Source organism: Microtus ochrogaster, linkage group LG5 (genome assembly GCF_000317375.1).
Source record: "Microtus ochrogaster isolate Prairie Vole_2 linkage group LG5, MicOch1.0, whole genome shotgun sequence".
NCBI lineage: Eukaryota > Metazoa > Chordata > Mammalia > Rodentia > Cricetidae > Microtus > Microtus ochrogaster.
In genome coordinates this window covers 51,076,102-51,089,298 of record NC_022031.1, presented here as the reverse complement: position 1 = coordinate 51,089,298, position 13,197 = coordinate 51,076,102, and the positions used below count along the sequence as shown (strand labels likewise).

Sequence of the window (13,197 nt, the reverse complement as noted above, 5' to 3'; positions counted from 1 at the left end):
CTCTCTAACAATATCTCCTCCAAGTTCCTTTCCTGACTAGATTTCCTTATTGTCTATTTTTTACATCAAAATTATACAGTATTGACTGGGGAATACTATGCATTTGCCATAGGGAGTGACTGGATTCTCTCTTGGTCAAAAACATTTGGGAACACGTGAACAAATACACACATACACACATGTACAGGAACAGACACACAATCCTATCAAGACTCAATAATTCTGTAAAGACATAAAATCGAAATTCAACAGACTTAAGTAATGGGGTGCAAAGGCCAAGCGCCTTCTGGTCAGCCACTGGACCCCTTGCTTTCTAAGCAATGTGGTCCTCCCTTCCCAGACTTCAGAGGGGATGCCCAGCATTACAGAGAAGCCAAGCCAGAACTCTCCCTTCTCTGTGTTGACTGAGTTTTCTGTCCTACCAGATCCCACAGCCATTTAGCCCCAACGAAATCACACAGAGATCTACATTAACTATAAACTGATTGGCCTATTTGCTCAGGCTTCTTATTAACTCTTGTAACTTATATTAGCCCATTATTCTTGTCTATGTTAACCACGTGGCTTGGTACCTTTTTTGGCGAGGCAGTCACATCTTGTTTGCTCTGTGGCTAGATCAGGACTTCAGACTAGGACTTTCTTCTTCCCCGAATTCTCTTATTCTCATTGACCCGCCTTTTCTTCCTGTCTGGTTGTCATACCTATACTTCCTGCCTGGTTACTGGCCAGTCAGCATTTATTTAAAATATAATTGACAGGGTCAGACCATTGTCCCACGGCATCTCTTCTATATTCCTTTAACATTGCTTTCTCTTTCTTTCTTTCTTTCTTTCTTTCTTTTCAAAAGTTCTACCTCTCTCTGGCAATGAGCCCTAAGTATACAATATCTCTGGAATTCATGTTGAGGAATTATTTTCAGAACTTGTCTCCGCCTTTTTCTATGAGATGTCCATGCCACTGTAGATACCCTGCACCAGTCAGACCTGCTTAGGACATGCCTATCACTACATAGTCTAGCATGATGGACATCAGCAAGAGCTCCTAGCAGCAGCACCCCTTCTCCTCCAAAGAAGACAAAAGACAGGTGGGCACAGACCAACATCCATCAGTAATTCGCGCCACCAAGTGAAAGTGCTAACTATTGTGCGAAACTGCCTTTCATCTAAACCCCTGAAGATATCCAGACAGTGGACAAAAATCACTGGAATCTACAGCCTAGCTGCTCAGGTCAAGATAGGTTTGTCTTCCTACAGATTTCCTAACCCTCAGGATCTTTTGAAGCCTGGCAGGCCCTGAGCTAAACAACAGAAGACAAACAGTCCTGATGTCCTTGCCCTCGACGACCATAGAGGACTCTGAGGATTAGCTCTAGGTAGCCAATCGAGTAAGTTCTCTGCCATTTTTTAAATCAGTAACTCAAGTAAAATTTTATCCTTCTCAAAGATCTTTGATGCAGTTTGACAGCTGATAGGTTTGGCCAGTTTAAAAGGACAACCTCATCAAACAAATTTCAGCACAATTTCTTACCATGTTCTAAATAAAGGGTGTTTTAAGATGTACAAATGCAAGTTATTAAGGTGTGGACCTGCAAGTTATAGAGGTCTGAGGGCAAATGCAAGTCATCAAATTTCTCTCTCACACTGCCGTTCATAGTCTTAACATTATCAATACCATGCTGATAAGCTATTGATCCCACTCTGGCACAGTGTTGCCACTACTGCAAGGTCAGGATTTTAAATTCTCTTTGGTCATTCTCTAGAGATATCTTTCATTGCGTAAAACATCTGTCACAGTCGTTCTGGTACAAATATTCTCCTGTTCATATAACATATGTGTCTAAAACTTAGGTTTTTACAAACTCAAAAAATTCTTGTAAGTTCCAGGGAGGCCGAATTGAAGGATTCATCTTAAACAGGTCAGACACACCCCTCTCAATTCTCTGGTCCTGAAAAAAATTATTTTCTTCCTAAACTTAACTTTGTCCTCTGCTCTGCCAACACCCTGCCAGGTCCAAGGGATATCAGACAGTTCCACACCATAAATCCTGGACAGGAGTGAAGCAATCAGCTACCCCACGATGTGACCAGAACTCAGTTTTCTCAGTCTCCCAAGAAAGATTTCGACACCCACAAATAAGCAGGAAGCAGTCTTGAGAACCCACCACCCCAATTCCTTCAACCTGCCATGCCTAACTCCCCACCTTTTTATTATAAGAAAAAGTCGGGAATGTTGCAATCTGCTGGCGAAGCCTGTCACCTGGGTACCCTGTCCCTTTGAAAGCCAAGCCCCGTCCACTCCCAATCTCCTACCTCCTCTCCAGTGCCCCCTCCCTCTTCTGAAGAGGTAACTACTTCCTCTCTCCCTTCTCCCCTTCCCCCTTCTTTCTTCTCTCTCTCCTTTCTTTCCTCTTTTTCTGTCCCCCTTTCTCTCTCTCCTCTTCTCTGCAGGGAGCCGGAGAAGATCGCCATTACAAGATGGCGCTGACATCCTGTCTTGTTGGTTATAAACAACTCCATATTTGGCTATGCCTTTGAGAGCCGCTTGTCGTGTCCCGTCCCCCCCCCCCTGCTTCCCGCATGCGCGGTGGATAAGGGTCCCTGGGCCTATCCCGATGCAGTCTGGTGGCAGCTGATGGTGGCAGCCAATCACAGGGCGACCCATGTGCCATTTCCCTATATAAGCAGCTGCCTTAGTGCTCTCGGGCCCTCTCGCTTCCTGCTCCTTCAACCAAGGGCACTCCAATTAAAGCGTGATCTGAGAAGAATCCTCGTGTGGTGGTTCTTCTTTCTCGCTGGTCGAGGAGTTCGCTGCACTTCTCCCCTCCCCTCCACAACCCCTGCTTTTATACCGTTCCCAATACCCACTAAATAAACCCTGTGCTCGAGCTCTCTCTGCACGGCTTATCTGTCTGTCTCTCACCCACGCCAGTCTCCCACCACCAGGGGACCTGCCAAGGTCGCCCCGCCACGAATGGTAACACTTGATGTCTGCTTTTCTTTTTTTTTCACACACTACGCAAAAGGTGTAACTGCCCAGCTACCCACCATCTTGGCTCCTTGAGCCTGTGCCAGCAAACACAGCTCCTTCCTGCCCTGGCCTTGGGTCAGAGGACGCGATAGAGTTTTCTTTCCTGGAAGTAAAGGGATCACTGAGATTAACAAATTCCACGAAGAAGCCCATTTGAACTCTAAATTTCCAGACAAATGCAATTTTAAATCAACATTTCTTCTTTTAAAAGATTTTTAGATTATTTATAAAGCAATAAAAAATAAATAAATAAAATTAATTAAATTAAAAGTTTCTAGCTAAAAAAAAAAGATTTTTTTTAGATTTATTCTTTGAATATGAGTTTTTTGCCCTCATACCGAGGGTTAACATCCAGAGGAACCTGACTCCGCCCCCTTGAGGACCTGACAGTGCTCTGCCTCCTGACTGCCTTGCCTGTCTCTTTAAAAAATGAAATTCCACCTACTTCTCTCTCTTCTGCCTCTTCTCCCCCTCTCTGCACCTCTCTGCCTCTCAGTCTCTCCCTCCCCATTTCCTTTATCTCAATGAAACTCCTCACTCAAGCTTTGCCTGCATGACATATTTGTCTCTGCCACCCTACCGCCACCCCCTAATCCCCCACCCCTGCCCTGGCCTCTGGCTCTCCCCCCACAAGGTCTCTTGCATGCAGAATCATTACATCGAGGATAAAGAATCAGTTCCATGGCACTAGAAATACAGAAGGATGTGGGTTCTGGGAACTGAACCAGGGTCCCCTGCAAGAGCAACAAGTGCTCTTAACTCCTGAACCATCTCTCCAGCCCCACAAACACATAGATTTTATGACAAACAACTTGCTTTTGGGGTATTGATGTTGAAAACCTGGTGTGTAGGGAAAGCAGCTGTTCGTTACATTCATTATCAATATCACAAGGCATTGTTCAGATGATACACACACAGAGAGCCACACTAGATGATAAATTATTATAAAATACGTGGTGGAAAACTGGGAGGGTGGTAATAGCTCGGTGCTAACACACTTGTTTAGCATGGTCAAGGTCCTGGCTTTGATCCATAGTATACACACACACACGCACACACACACACACACACACGCATCATGCATGATAGTCAATAGCCTCGGGTCTCACCTCTCTTTCCCTTTTTCCCACCTCACTGAGGTTGAACAAGTCTCTCCTTAGAAATATGCTGATTCTCCCCAAATCCAGCAATCAAAAGGGTTACTGCCCAGCAAGAACTGAGCAGCTGTGCTGCAGGCCCTTCCCATCCTGGTTGATTAGCACCAAGCCGCGAAGGGGTTAAGTATATTGAATGTTACCCCACCGCTTTGGGGTGCTGAAGCTGCCGTGCCCCTTACTGGCATAAATCAATCCAGCTGCGTTTTGTTTTGCTTCCATCTACACCAATACTGCTCAAACTTGAACCTGCAAGAGAACCCCTGGAGGACGTGTTAAAGCCTGCGCTGCTGGGCCTCACCCTCAGAGCTTCTGAGTCAGTAAGCCCAGGGTGGGGTCTGGGAATGAACTCAGTTCCCAGGCCACGTGGATGGAGTTCCTTCACTGGTCTACAGAGAGCCTCAGTTAGAAACAGAGCTTTAGAATCAGACTTTTAAGATAGTAGCATGCCCACGAGTAACATGCGGTCTCAGGATGCAGGCTCTTTCTTGCTCCGTGGATCTGATGGAGAGTCTGGAGCCCTACAGTTCTACCAGGCTCCCAGGTGATGTCAATGAGGCTTCACCTTGAATCAAGGTTTATGTTGGACTTGAATAGCGAGGGCTGGGGCACCAAAGAGAATTCACTGTTCATCTCCACACAATGAAAGCCCCGCCTGTAAGTCTGTTTCTCCCTGTCTACAATCCCCTCCTGACCCTCTTTCTTTCACTGGCTATCTTCTAACTCTGTCTTCTTCTGTTCTTCTTCTTCTCCCCCGCTCCCTTTCCCCCCTCATCTCTCTACTTTCTTCCTTCCCATACTCGCTCTCTGGTTTTCCTGACATCTTTGGAAGTTTTTAAAATCCCAGCCTTCTCTCAGGACTGCACCTCTGTTTGAATTTCTTAAATAGCAAACAAAACAAAGGAGAACAAAAAATATATCTCTGGTTGTTCCTAAGGAAATTCTCCCAGACTATCTGACTTTGACATTTCCAATGACACTATCAGGAACAAGTCTAGGTCTACGAAAATGCATGTGAGGACAGATTGCAGGAGCAACGCAGCTAGCCAGGGCCAAAGGGAATGCCCAGACTTCTCATTCGAGAAAGTCCTTCACTGGGACCACTTTTTCTGGGGCTAGAAATTTTCCCTGTTTATGAACTAATGTAGCGAACATATTTTTAAGATATGAGAATTGTAAACCTGACTCTTTTCTGGTTTTTAATGCCTGCTTAAATCCTGGTCAAGAACAAAAAGGCTGTCGTACGCCTTCATCTGTACTCCCTTGCCCTAGGGCTGGGCAAGCTGCTTGACAGCAAATTCCGTGGAAGTCTACAAGTCTTAGCACTGGAGGACAGAAGTACAGCCCAGCCTCACGGCACTCCAGAAACCAAAGGATGAGGCAGACGCTTGTCATTAATTAGCCGTGTCTGAAAGTTACCTCTGAACTATCCCCTTTAGCCTTGTCCCTCTGTGTGAACGTGATTCTAAATCAATTCTCGTAGCATAAAGCTTCAAACCCTGCTGCACTTCTCCTTACAACAAGTAGGCGAAATTATCCAGGAACTTGCGAGGTAAACCCTTGTCTAGAAGTCAGCCCTCCCTGTCAAAGCAGTTGTTGCTGAATGCAGGCACAAGTTTGCGCCCCCAGAAGGCGTTTATGGCTATGACCACTCGGGGATGCTAATGACACCAGTAGGTAGAGTCCAACATCCCCGTGCTATTGAATATCCTACTATGCAGACAAGGTCCCCCACCCTCTATGATAGCGAAAACTATGGTCCAAGCCATCGGTAGGGCTTCAGCTGGAAGGCCTTGTTCAGAGGATGCTCTATCTGCGTCATGCCCATCTTCCCTTCTTGAACGAAAACTGAGAGAAGGAAGGGAGAATTCATGAAGATAAGACCTTAGATCTTTAATCGTGAAGTTTGTATTTTGGGGTTTTGTTTGTGTTTGTTTCGTTTTGTGCTGCATTTGCCAGACCCTGGCTGGGGTGACAGAAGGGTCAAAAGTTCTAATGCCAACGGGGTCTAGATGAGCAAAAGAAGCAAACACTTCCGGGGGCAAAAAGTGGCAGACATCAGAGATAATCTCTCTTATTTGTTGAAGAAGCTACTAGCAGCACACCCACTGCCAAAAACATCTTGCTGTTGACCACTCCTGATTCAGCTTTCCCAGGCAAGGAAGACCAAGATCAAATTAGCGCAGGAACATTGTTCCCCTTCAGGTGGAGCCGCTTGTCTCTCCACCACCAACACAGGACCTGGGGCGTGAAAAACCCAGACAAAGATATTCCTCACTTTTATTGTAGAAATAGCTATTCCTCATATTTTCTGGTGTCCTTCTTGCTGAGAAATTGAGAAACAGAAGCCATGGCCAGATTTATTTGTTTTGTTTCAATTCTGAAAAATCTTAACTTGATTGCTTTTTTTGTGTGTACAGTTTGCAAGCAAAGAATTTTAAGTTTCTTTTACAGTTTTTAAAAGTTGTAAACACAAAGATGGTGCCACCACACAATGGTCTGTGGCCTGAAAAGCCTAAAATATTATCTGCCTATTACTAAAAAGTTTGCCAATCTCTGACTGTGTGAAAGTGAAGTCTCTTTGTATTTTACATAGCTTAGAACAAAACAGACACTTTCTGGAATCTGTGAGTCATAAAATGAATCTACAGGATTAAGGTGTTAGTACTTTTCTAAACAGCACAGGGTTTGTTTTGGGGGTTTTTTGTCGTTATTTGTGGGTTTAACATTACGTACCTCAATCCCACTTATTTCCCGTCAGTTTGTGTCTACCCTCTGCCCTTGCAGCCTCCCTCTACAAAATGAAAAAAAAATAGAAAAAAAAAAGATAAAAATGAACAAACAAAAGTCTCAGCGTGGAAGCTGAAGTGTGTCACAGTGAGTCACCTTTTAGTTCATATGTCTACACTGGCAAATGTTCATTACAGTGAGTCATGGGTCTGTTTCGAGGCCTCTGGTTTCTGCGACACTGTCAATACTGGATCCTCACTGAGCCTCCTCTTGGAAATCCTGCTGTTGTCCTGCAACATTGGACCTGCAGGACGGGAGCTCCAGCAATTCGTAGATGGGGCGGATGTTGAGGTGGACCAACTTATAACTCTGGATCTGGACCTGAGTGGTCGCTGAACTGGCCAGCCTACTGGCTCTCCGGCATCCTCACTGCCAAGGCAAGCTCTCCAGCACTGCTCTGGCTAGCTGACCCATTGCTGCAGGGTCTCCCATGCCCTCAAGGCCAGCATGCCCTCAAGGCCAGCTCGCCCTCACTGACACCACCGGAACCAGCCCTACTGTGCTGCTCAGTTGAGGTGCAGAGTCCGCTCTCCCAAACGCTGCAGCTGATGAAGGGCAGGACCAGCTCTCCTGCTCTCATGTTCTCATGCTCCTAGGTCAGCTCTCCTGCCTGCTGCAAGTGGCAAAGGTGAAGGGGGAGAGGGCATCTATCCCTCAACCACGCCACCCACTGGATGGCAGGCAAGGGACAGCACAGTTTCTTTCAAATCCTAAATGAAATCAGCTGTGAGTTTCTGGTGTTTTCTGCTTAGGTAGACGCTGTCTGAGGCATGCTTGTTTGTTTCCCACCCACTCAGACCAAAAAAAAAAAAACAAAACACACAGAAACTGTATTAATTAAATCACTGCTTGGTCTATTAGCTCTAGCTTTTTATTGGCTACCTTCTAAACTAACCCATCGCCATTAATCTGTGCGTCACCAAGAGGTTGTGGCCGGGCTCCAGCAGAGGCTACACGGCTTCTCAACTCACTCTGCCTACTCTCTCCTCCTCTGTCTGCTTGGAACTCCCGCCTTGGCCTATTCTGCTAAGCCACTGGCTGAAACAGTTTTATTCATTAACCAATAAAAGCAAACCATAGACAGAAGGACCTTCCACACCAAGTAGCTGTCTGAGAGGAAAGAAATGTGAAGAAATCAATGACAAAAGGGGAAGATCAAGATGAGGGAACCAGATGGCTTCTGCATCCAAGGTCCTTGGTTTTCCGACTCTTGACTGGCCAGCCAGTTGCCTAGCCACAGCTTAAAGGTGAAACCAGGTTCAAAGTCTGCTGAAGTTCCAGGTTCTGAGATGACCTATTCAATGATGTCATAGGAAAGCTACCTCTATGTTCCATCCAGAATGCCGTAATTAATGGGAGAGATATAGTGATCCACCTGAGCCAACAGGAGAGGGTCAGCAGTGAATCCCAGATGTTAATCATGGTGCAGGTGATTAACAACATGGCAAGTATTGGTTGGCTTCATGAAATCTTTCAAAAGATGATTCCAAAGCAATGTTCAGTGAGACTTGGGAAACACCCTACCCCGTCTCCCTCCCTTGCTCTATGTCCAGGGAGATCTTTCCACTCTTTTGTTTGTTTCATGTCTTTTGTCTTGGGGTCTCACTCAAAGAAGAGCCCATGTGACTCTGGCTGACATGGAGCTCACTAGGTAATGTCAAAAGCACATGAGAAGCCAGGGTGGTGGTGCAGGCTGGTCCTTCGGCTTACTCAGGAGACAATGGCAGAATTGCAAGTTAGAGGCTAGCCTAGGCTATATAATGAATGCAAGGTCCAGCCTAGGCAAGATAGTGAAATTCTGTCTCAAAATAGAAAGTAGTAAGAGGGCTAAAGACAGATCTCACCTAGCTTGTGCTATACCTGGATTTAATCTCTAAGACCTCAGGAAATAGAAATGTAACTGAAAAACAGAGGCCTGTCTTGGCTGTGTGAGCCTCAGCCGCCCATCCTGCAGAAATACAGGTCTGGGAAGTGGGAGCCTCTTCTTGGAATCATCAGCCTCATCTGCCTGAAACTGAACTGAATGGGACTTAATTCTCAAGTTCCCTTGCTGAAGGGCAAGCATGTCATCGCTGTGGAATTAAGTCCACTCCTAAGAGGGCTAGCCCTGCTCGTCTTAATCCAGTTGTGGACTAGCCTGATTAACACCTAGTCCAGGGAGCTTAAGGTGATGCCGTTAACCACAGTGAACGGAGTTCGGTTTATCACTGGGAGACATCAGTAATGGTTGAAGGACCGACTGCCTCAATGGACAATCCCAGCCACACCACCACTCACGGGCTGGCTGTGAGAAGCTGGTGGATATCTGTGCCTTTGGCTGTGAAATCGACAGAATGAGGATATATACTGAATACGGCACACATAAAGATTGCAGTTCGGAACAGCGGAGTGGATGAGCTAACCTCAATTCCAATGACTAGTGAGAAAATAAACGGGGAAGAGCACTCTCTGTAGCTGGCATTCTCTCACCCGGCGGCGTGTTGAAATAAGAGCAGCGGGCTGCGTCCCCATCACCCAGCCGCCCGCGCGGCTAGCTTTACCCGAAATAATTACACGGAAACTGTATTCTTTTAAACACTGCCTGGCCCCATTAGTTCCAGCCTCTTATTAGCTAGCTCTTACATATTGATCTAACCCGTTTCTATTAATCTGTGTAGCCCAAGAGCTGGCTTACCAGGAATGATCTTAACCTGCGTCTGTCTGGCGTGGGAGAATCATGGCAACTCCTTGACTCAGCTTCTTTCTCCCAGCATCCTGTTCTGTTTTCTCCGCCTACCTAAGGGTTGGCCTATCAAATGGGTCTAGGCAGTTTCTTTATTAATAAGAAATCACTCCCACATCACCGGCGGGCATCCCATAACTCACCATCTGCAAGCAAGGGGCCGGGGAAGGACAGGGTTAAACTAGAAGGGACTTCAGTAGGGAAAAGCAGGTCCCAAACAATTAGTTTAGGGCAGTCACAGGCAAATATAAATACAGTGGCCTGAGGTCTCGGGATGGAAAACTTTAATTAGGTGATAGCAAGAATTTTGGAAATTTTACTTAGGAAATTAAAAAAAAAAAGGTCAAATCATGAAATGAGTGGTGTTTATTGATATGTTAAGAGCAATCACTCCATAAAGCAAAAGATTTTGCCATTGATGCTTTTCACCTGCCCTGAGAATTTCTGAATACAGAAATCCCGCTCATACAGTTCTGCCTTTACGTTAAGACTGTCTCGAAAATCCAAAAAAAAAAAAAAGACTTTCATTCCTCCCTGGCTGGCCGGCCTCTACCCAAAGGCAGCTGCCACTACTGTGCCATTTGTAAGCAGACGTCTATTGTATTTACGAATGTATCGCCACTGTGGGTACTCACAAAGAAAGCTATGTCCTGCCTCAGACTCACTAAGCAAAGGTTGGACCAGCCTGAGGCCAAACAGGTAGGGCACCTGGTAGGCTTCCCCTGTTCTGGTACCCTTGGCCAACCGTTCATTGTCTTTCCTGTAAGGACTTTGGGATAGTCTGTGACCGTGCACACTTCCCCCTGTTTTCTGGTTTTAGGATGAATTTAAAGAGTTGTTGCGGGCTGCTGGGAGCAGGCTTGTGGTGGTGGAGTTCTCAGCAAGGTGGTGTGGCCCCTGCAAAAGGGTTGGTCCCATTTTCCAGGTAAGGATTTCCAGCATCTGTCTCGGGGTTGCCAATGGAATCTAGGCCCGCGAAAGTTTTCCCGGCCACTCTGAAGTTTTTCTGCTTCTGAACTATCCATAGGTTGTAGTTCTGTTGCTGTTTTGTTTGTGGTTTGTCTGTTTTTAAGCGTCCCAGTGAACCTGAAGCTAATATCCTGGAATCTCATTAGGCAATACCCAAAGACTGGTATTATTTGTCTGTGGGCAATTCCACAAGGAACACCAAGATGCGCTGAAGAATTACAGTGTACAAATGAACGGGAATTCATATCATTACATCTTAAATCGGGACTCAGAACTTAGAAATACTGAAAGAGACCGCGGAGAGACACACTGTTTGTGTTTAGCTGTAGTGTATGTCTGTGCACCCCTTGTGTACCTGGTGTCTGTGAAGGCCACGAGAGGGCATCAGATCCCCTGGAACTAGAGTCACAGACAGTTGTGAGTTGTCACGTGTGTGCCAAGAACTGAACCCGGGGCCTCTGGAAGAGCAGCAGCGCTCTTGGCCACTGAGAAGTCTCTCCAGCCCCCGTATTAGGGAATTTTAGTCTTCTTTGTCCTGGTTGGTTGTGGTCACCTTTATGACCTGTATTCCTTCCTCCAAATATAAAGAAGTTTTAATCCCATGAAGACTGTCTCAGTTAGGGTTTCCATTGCTATGAAGAGACACCATGATCATGGTCACTCTTATAAAGAAAACATTTACGTGGGGTGGCTCACTTACAGTTCCAGGGCTTCGGTCCATTGTATCATGACAGGAAGTATGGCGGCATGCAGGCGGACATGGTGCTGGTTACGTGTTGACCAGAAGACAGCAGGAAGTGGACTAAAGCACTCAGGAGTATTCTGAGCATAGAAACTCTCAAAAACCCGGCCCTATAATGACACACTTCCTCCAACAAGGCCACACCTCCTCCCAGAAAGCTACACCTCCTAATAGTGCCACTCCCTATGAGATTATGGGGGCCAATTGCACAATGATACAACTAAAAACCTTCTAGTCTGTGTTCAGTGTGGTTTTTAAACATCTTGGATTTTCTCACTTGGCCTCTTAAATCTGGCAAAACTAATTCTAGCAATAGTCACAACCAACAATATTTCATTGTAAATGCACTTGTAGCAGATGAAGAAATGAGCTACATGACATTTCTTTTTTGGCATTTGCATATCTGCATAGTGTACATGCATGTATGCGTGTTCATGTGTGCAGGTCCAAGGTTGCTATGTTTTCCTCAGTTGCTCTCCGTCTCACATATCGAAGCAAAGTCTCTTGCAGAGCTCAGAGCTCATTGTTCAAGCTAATCTGGCTAGCCAGGTTGCTCTAGGGACCCACTGTCTCTGCCTCCTGCGTGCTGATGTTATATAGGTAGGTCACTGTACTCAAATGCATTTACATGGGTTCTAGGTATCTCACAGCCTTTACACTTTCACACCGAGGGCTTTACCCACTGGGCCATCCCCCCCCCATCTTCTACATGACTCTTTGCATCCCTAGTGTGCCTAAAATTCTTGGACTCTCCGGAAGGAACATTTTAGTGCTTGACAGACCACTCTGTCACTCAAAACTAAGAAAGAAGGCTCCCTAACTATGCCACAGAAATAGTCAGGGCCATGGTACAAAAGTGTGAATCCACTCAAAAGACACAGTTTAAAGCTGATGCCAGTAGCCAATCAAGGGCACAGAACATGCAGACAGAGAGAGAGAGAGAGAGAGAGAGAGAGAGAGAGAGAGAGAGAGAGAAGAGAGAGAGGGAGGGAGGGAGGGAGAGAGGATGTGTGTGCGTGCGTGCGTGTGTGCGTGTGCGTGTGCGTGTGTGTGTGTGTGTGTGTGTGTACAGATAGAGGCCTAAAGACAACCTCAGCGGCTGCCATTCCTCAAACACCATCTACCCTCTTGTTTGCTGTTGCTGATTTGGTTTGGTTTGGTTTTTTGAGGCAATGTCTCTAACCGGGCTGGAACCCACTAAAAGGCTAACCTGGCTTACGGTTAATGAGACCCAGAGATCCATCTGTCTCTACCTCCCCAGAGATGGGATCACAAGTGCATGCCACCATACCTAAATATTTGTCATGTGGGCTCTGTGGCTCAGGCTCCGGTCTTCAGGACTGAACATCAAACACTTTACTCACAGATATCTCTAGCTCTAAAACCCTGCTCTTTTTTTTTTTTTAACTGGAGAAGCTATACAGTTATATTTTTGTTGGTAGGAAGGTAAAACTATATAGTTACTCTGAAAATAATGTAATAATTACTTATAAGGCATATAAACTACATATATCAGAATGTTAGAAGAAAAATAAAGGTCCCTAAATAACTTAGTATAGCATTTTAAGTCATTAAACAACCCATGACCTAACACAATTAACATTGAATTAATCTATGTCCTAACAGTTGCACGCTTGATCAAATAAAATGAACCTACTCATAAAAATTCATAGTACATACTATGTACACAGTACATAGTTAAAAGCTAAAAGTTCATATCTTTCGATAGACAGCAATTATACAAGAATGGAAAGGAATTATGCAAACTTCATTCACTATATATGCATATAAAA

At 45.5% G+C, this 13,197-nt stretch overlaps 1 protein-coding gene across 1 annotated transcript in view; it reads left to right on the top strand.

Annotated features, from left to right (window-relative positions):
- The first annotated feature begins 8,265 nt into the window (after positions 1–8,265).
- Positions 8,266–13,197, top strand: part of LOC101994998 (thioredoxin domain-containing protein 8) — a 27,762-nt gene continuing 22,830 nt past the window's right edge. The window contains exons 1-2 of the mRNA XM_005362215.1: positions 8,266–8,415; positions 10,514–10,618. Coding sequence (XP_005362272.1) covers positions 8,383–8,415; positions 10,514–10,618 — 138 coding nt within the window. The 5' untranslated portion in view covers positions 8,266–8,382. The remainder of the gene's footprint in view (positions 8,416–10,513; positions 10,619–13,197) is intronic.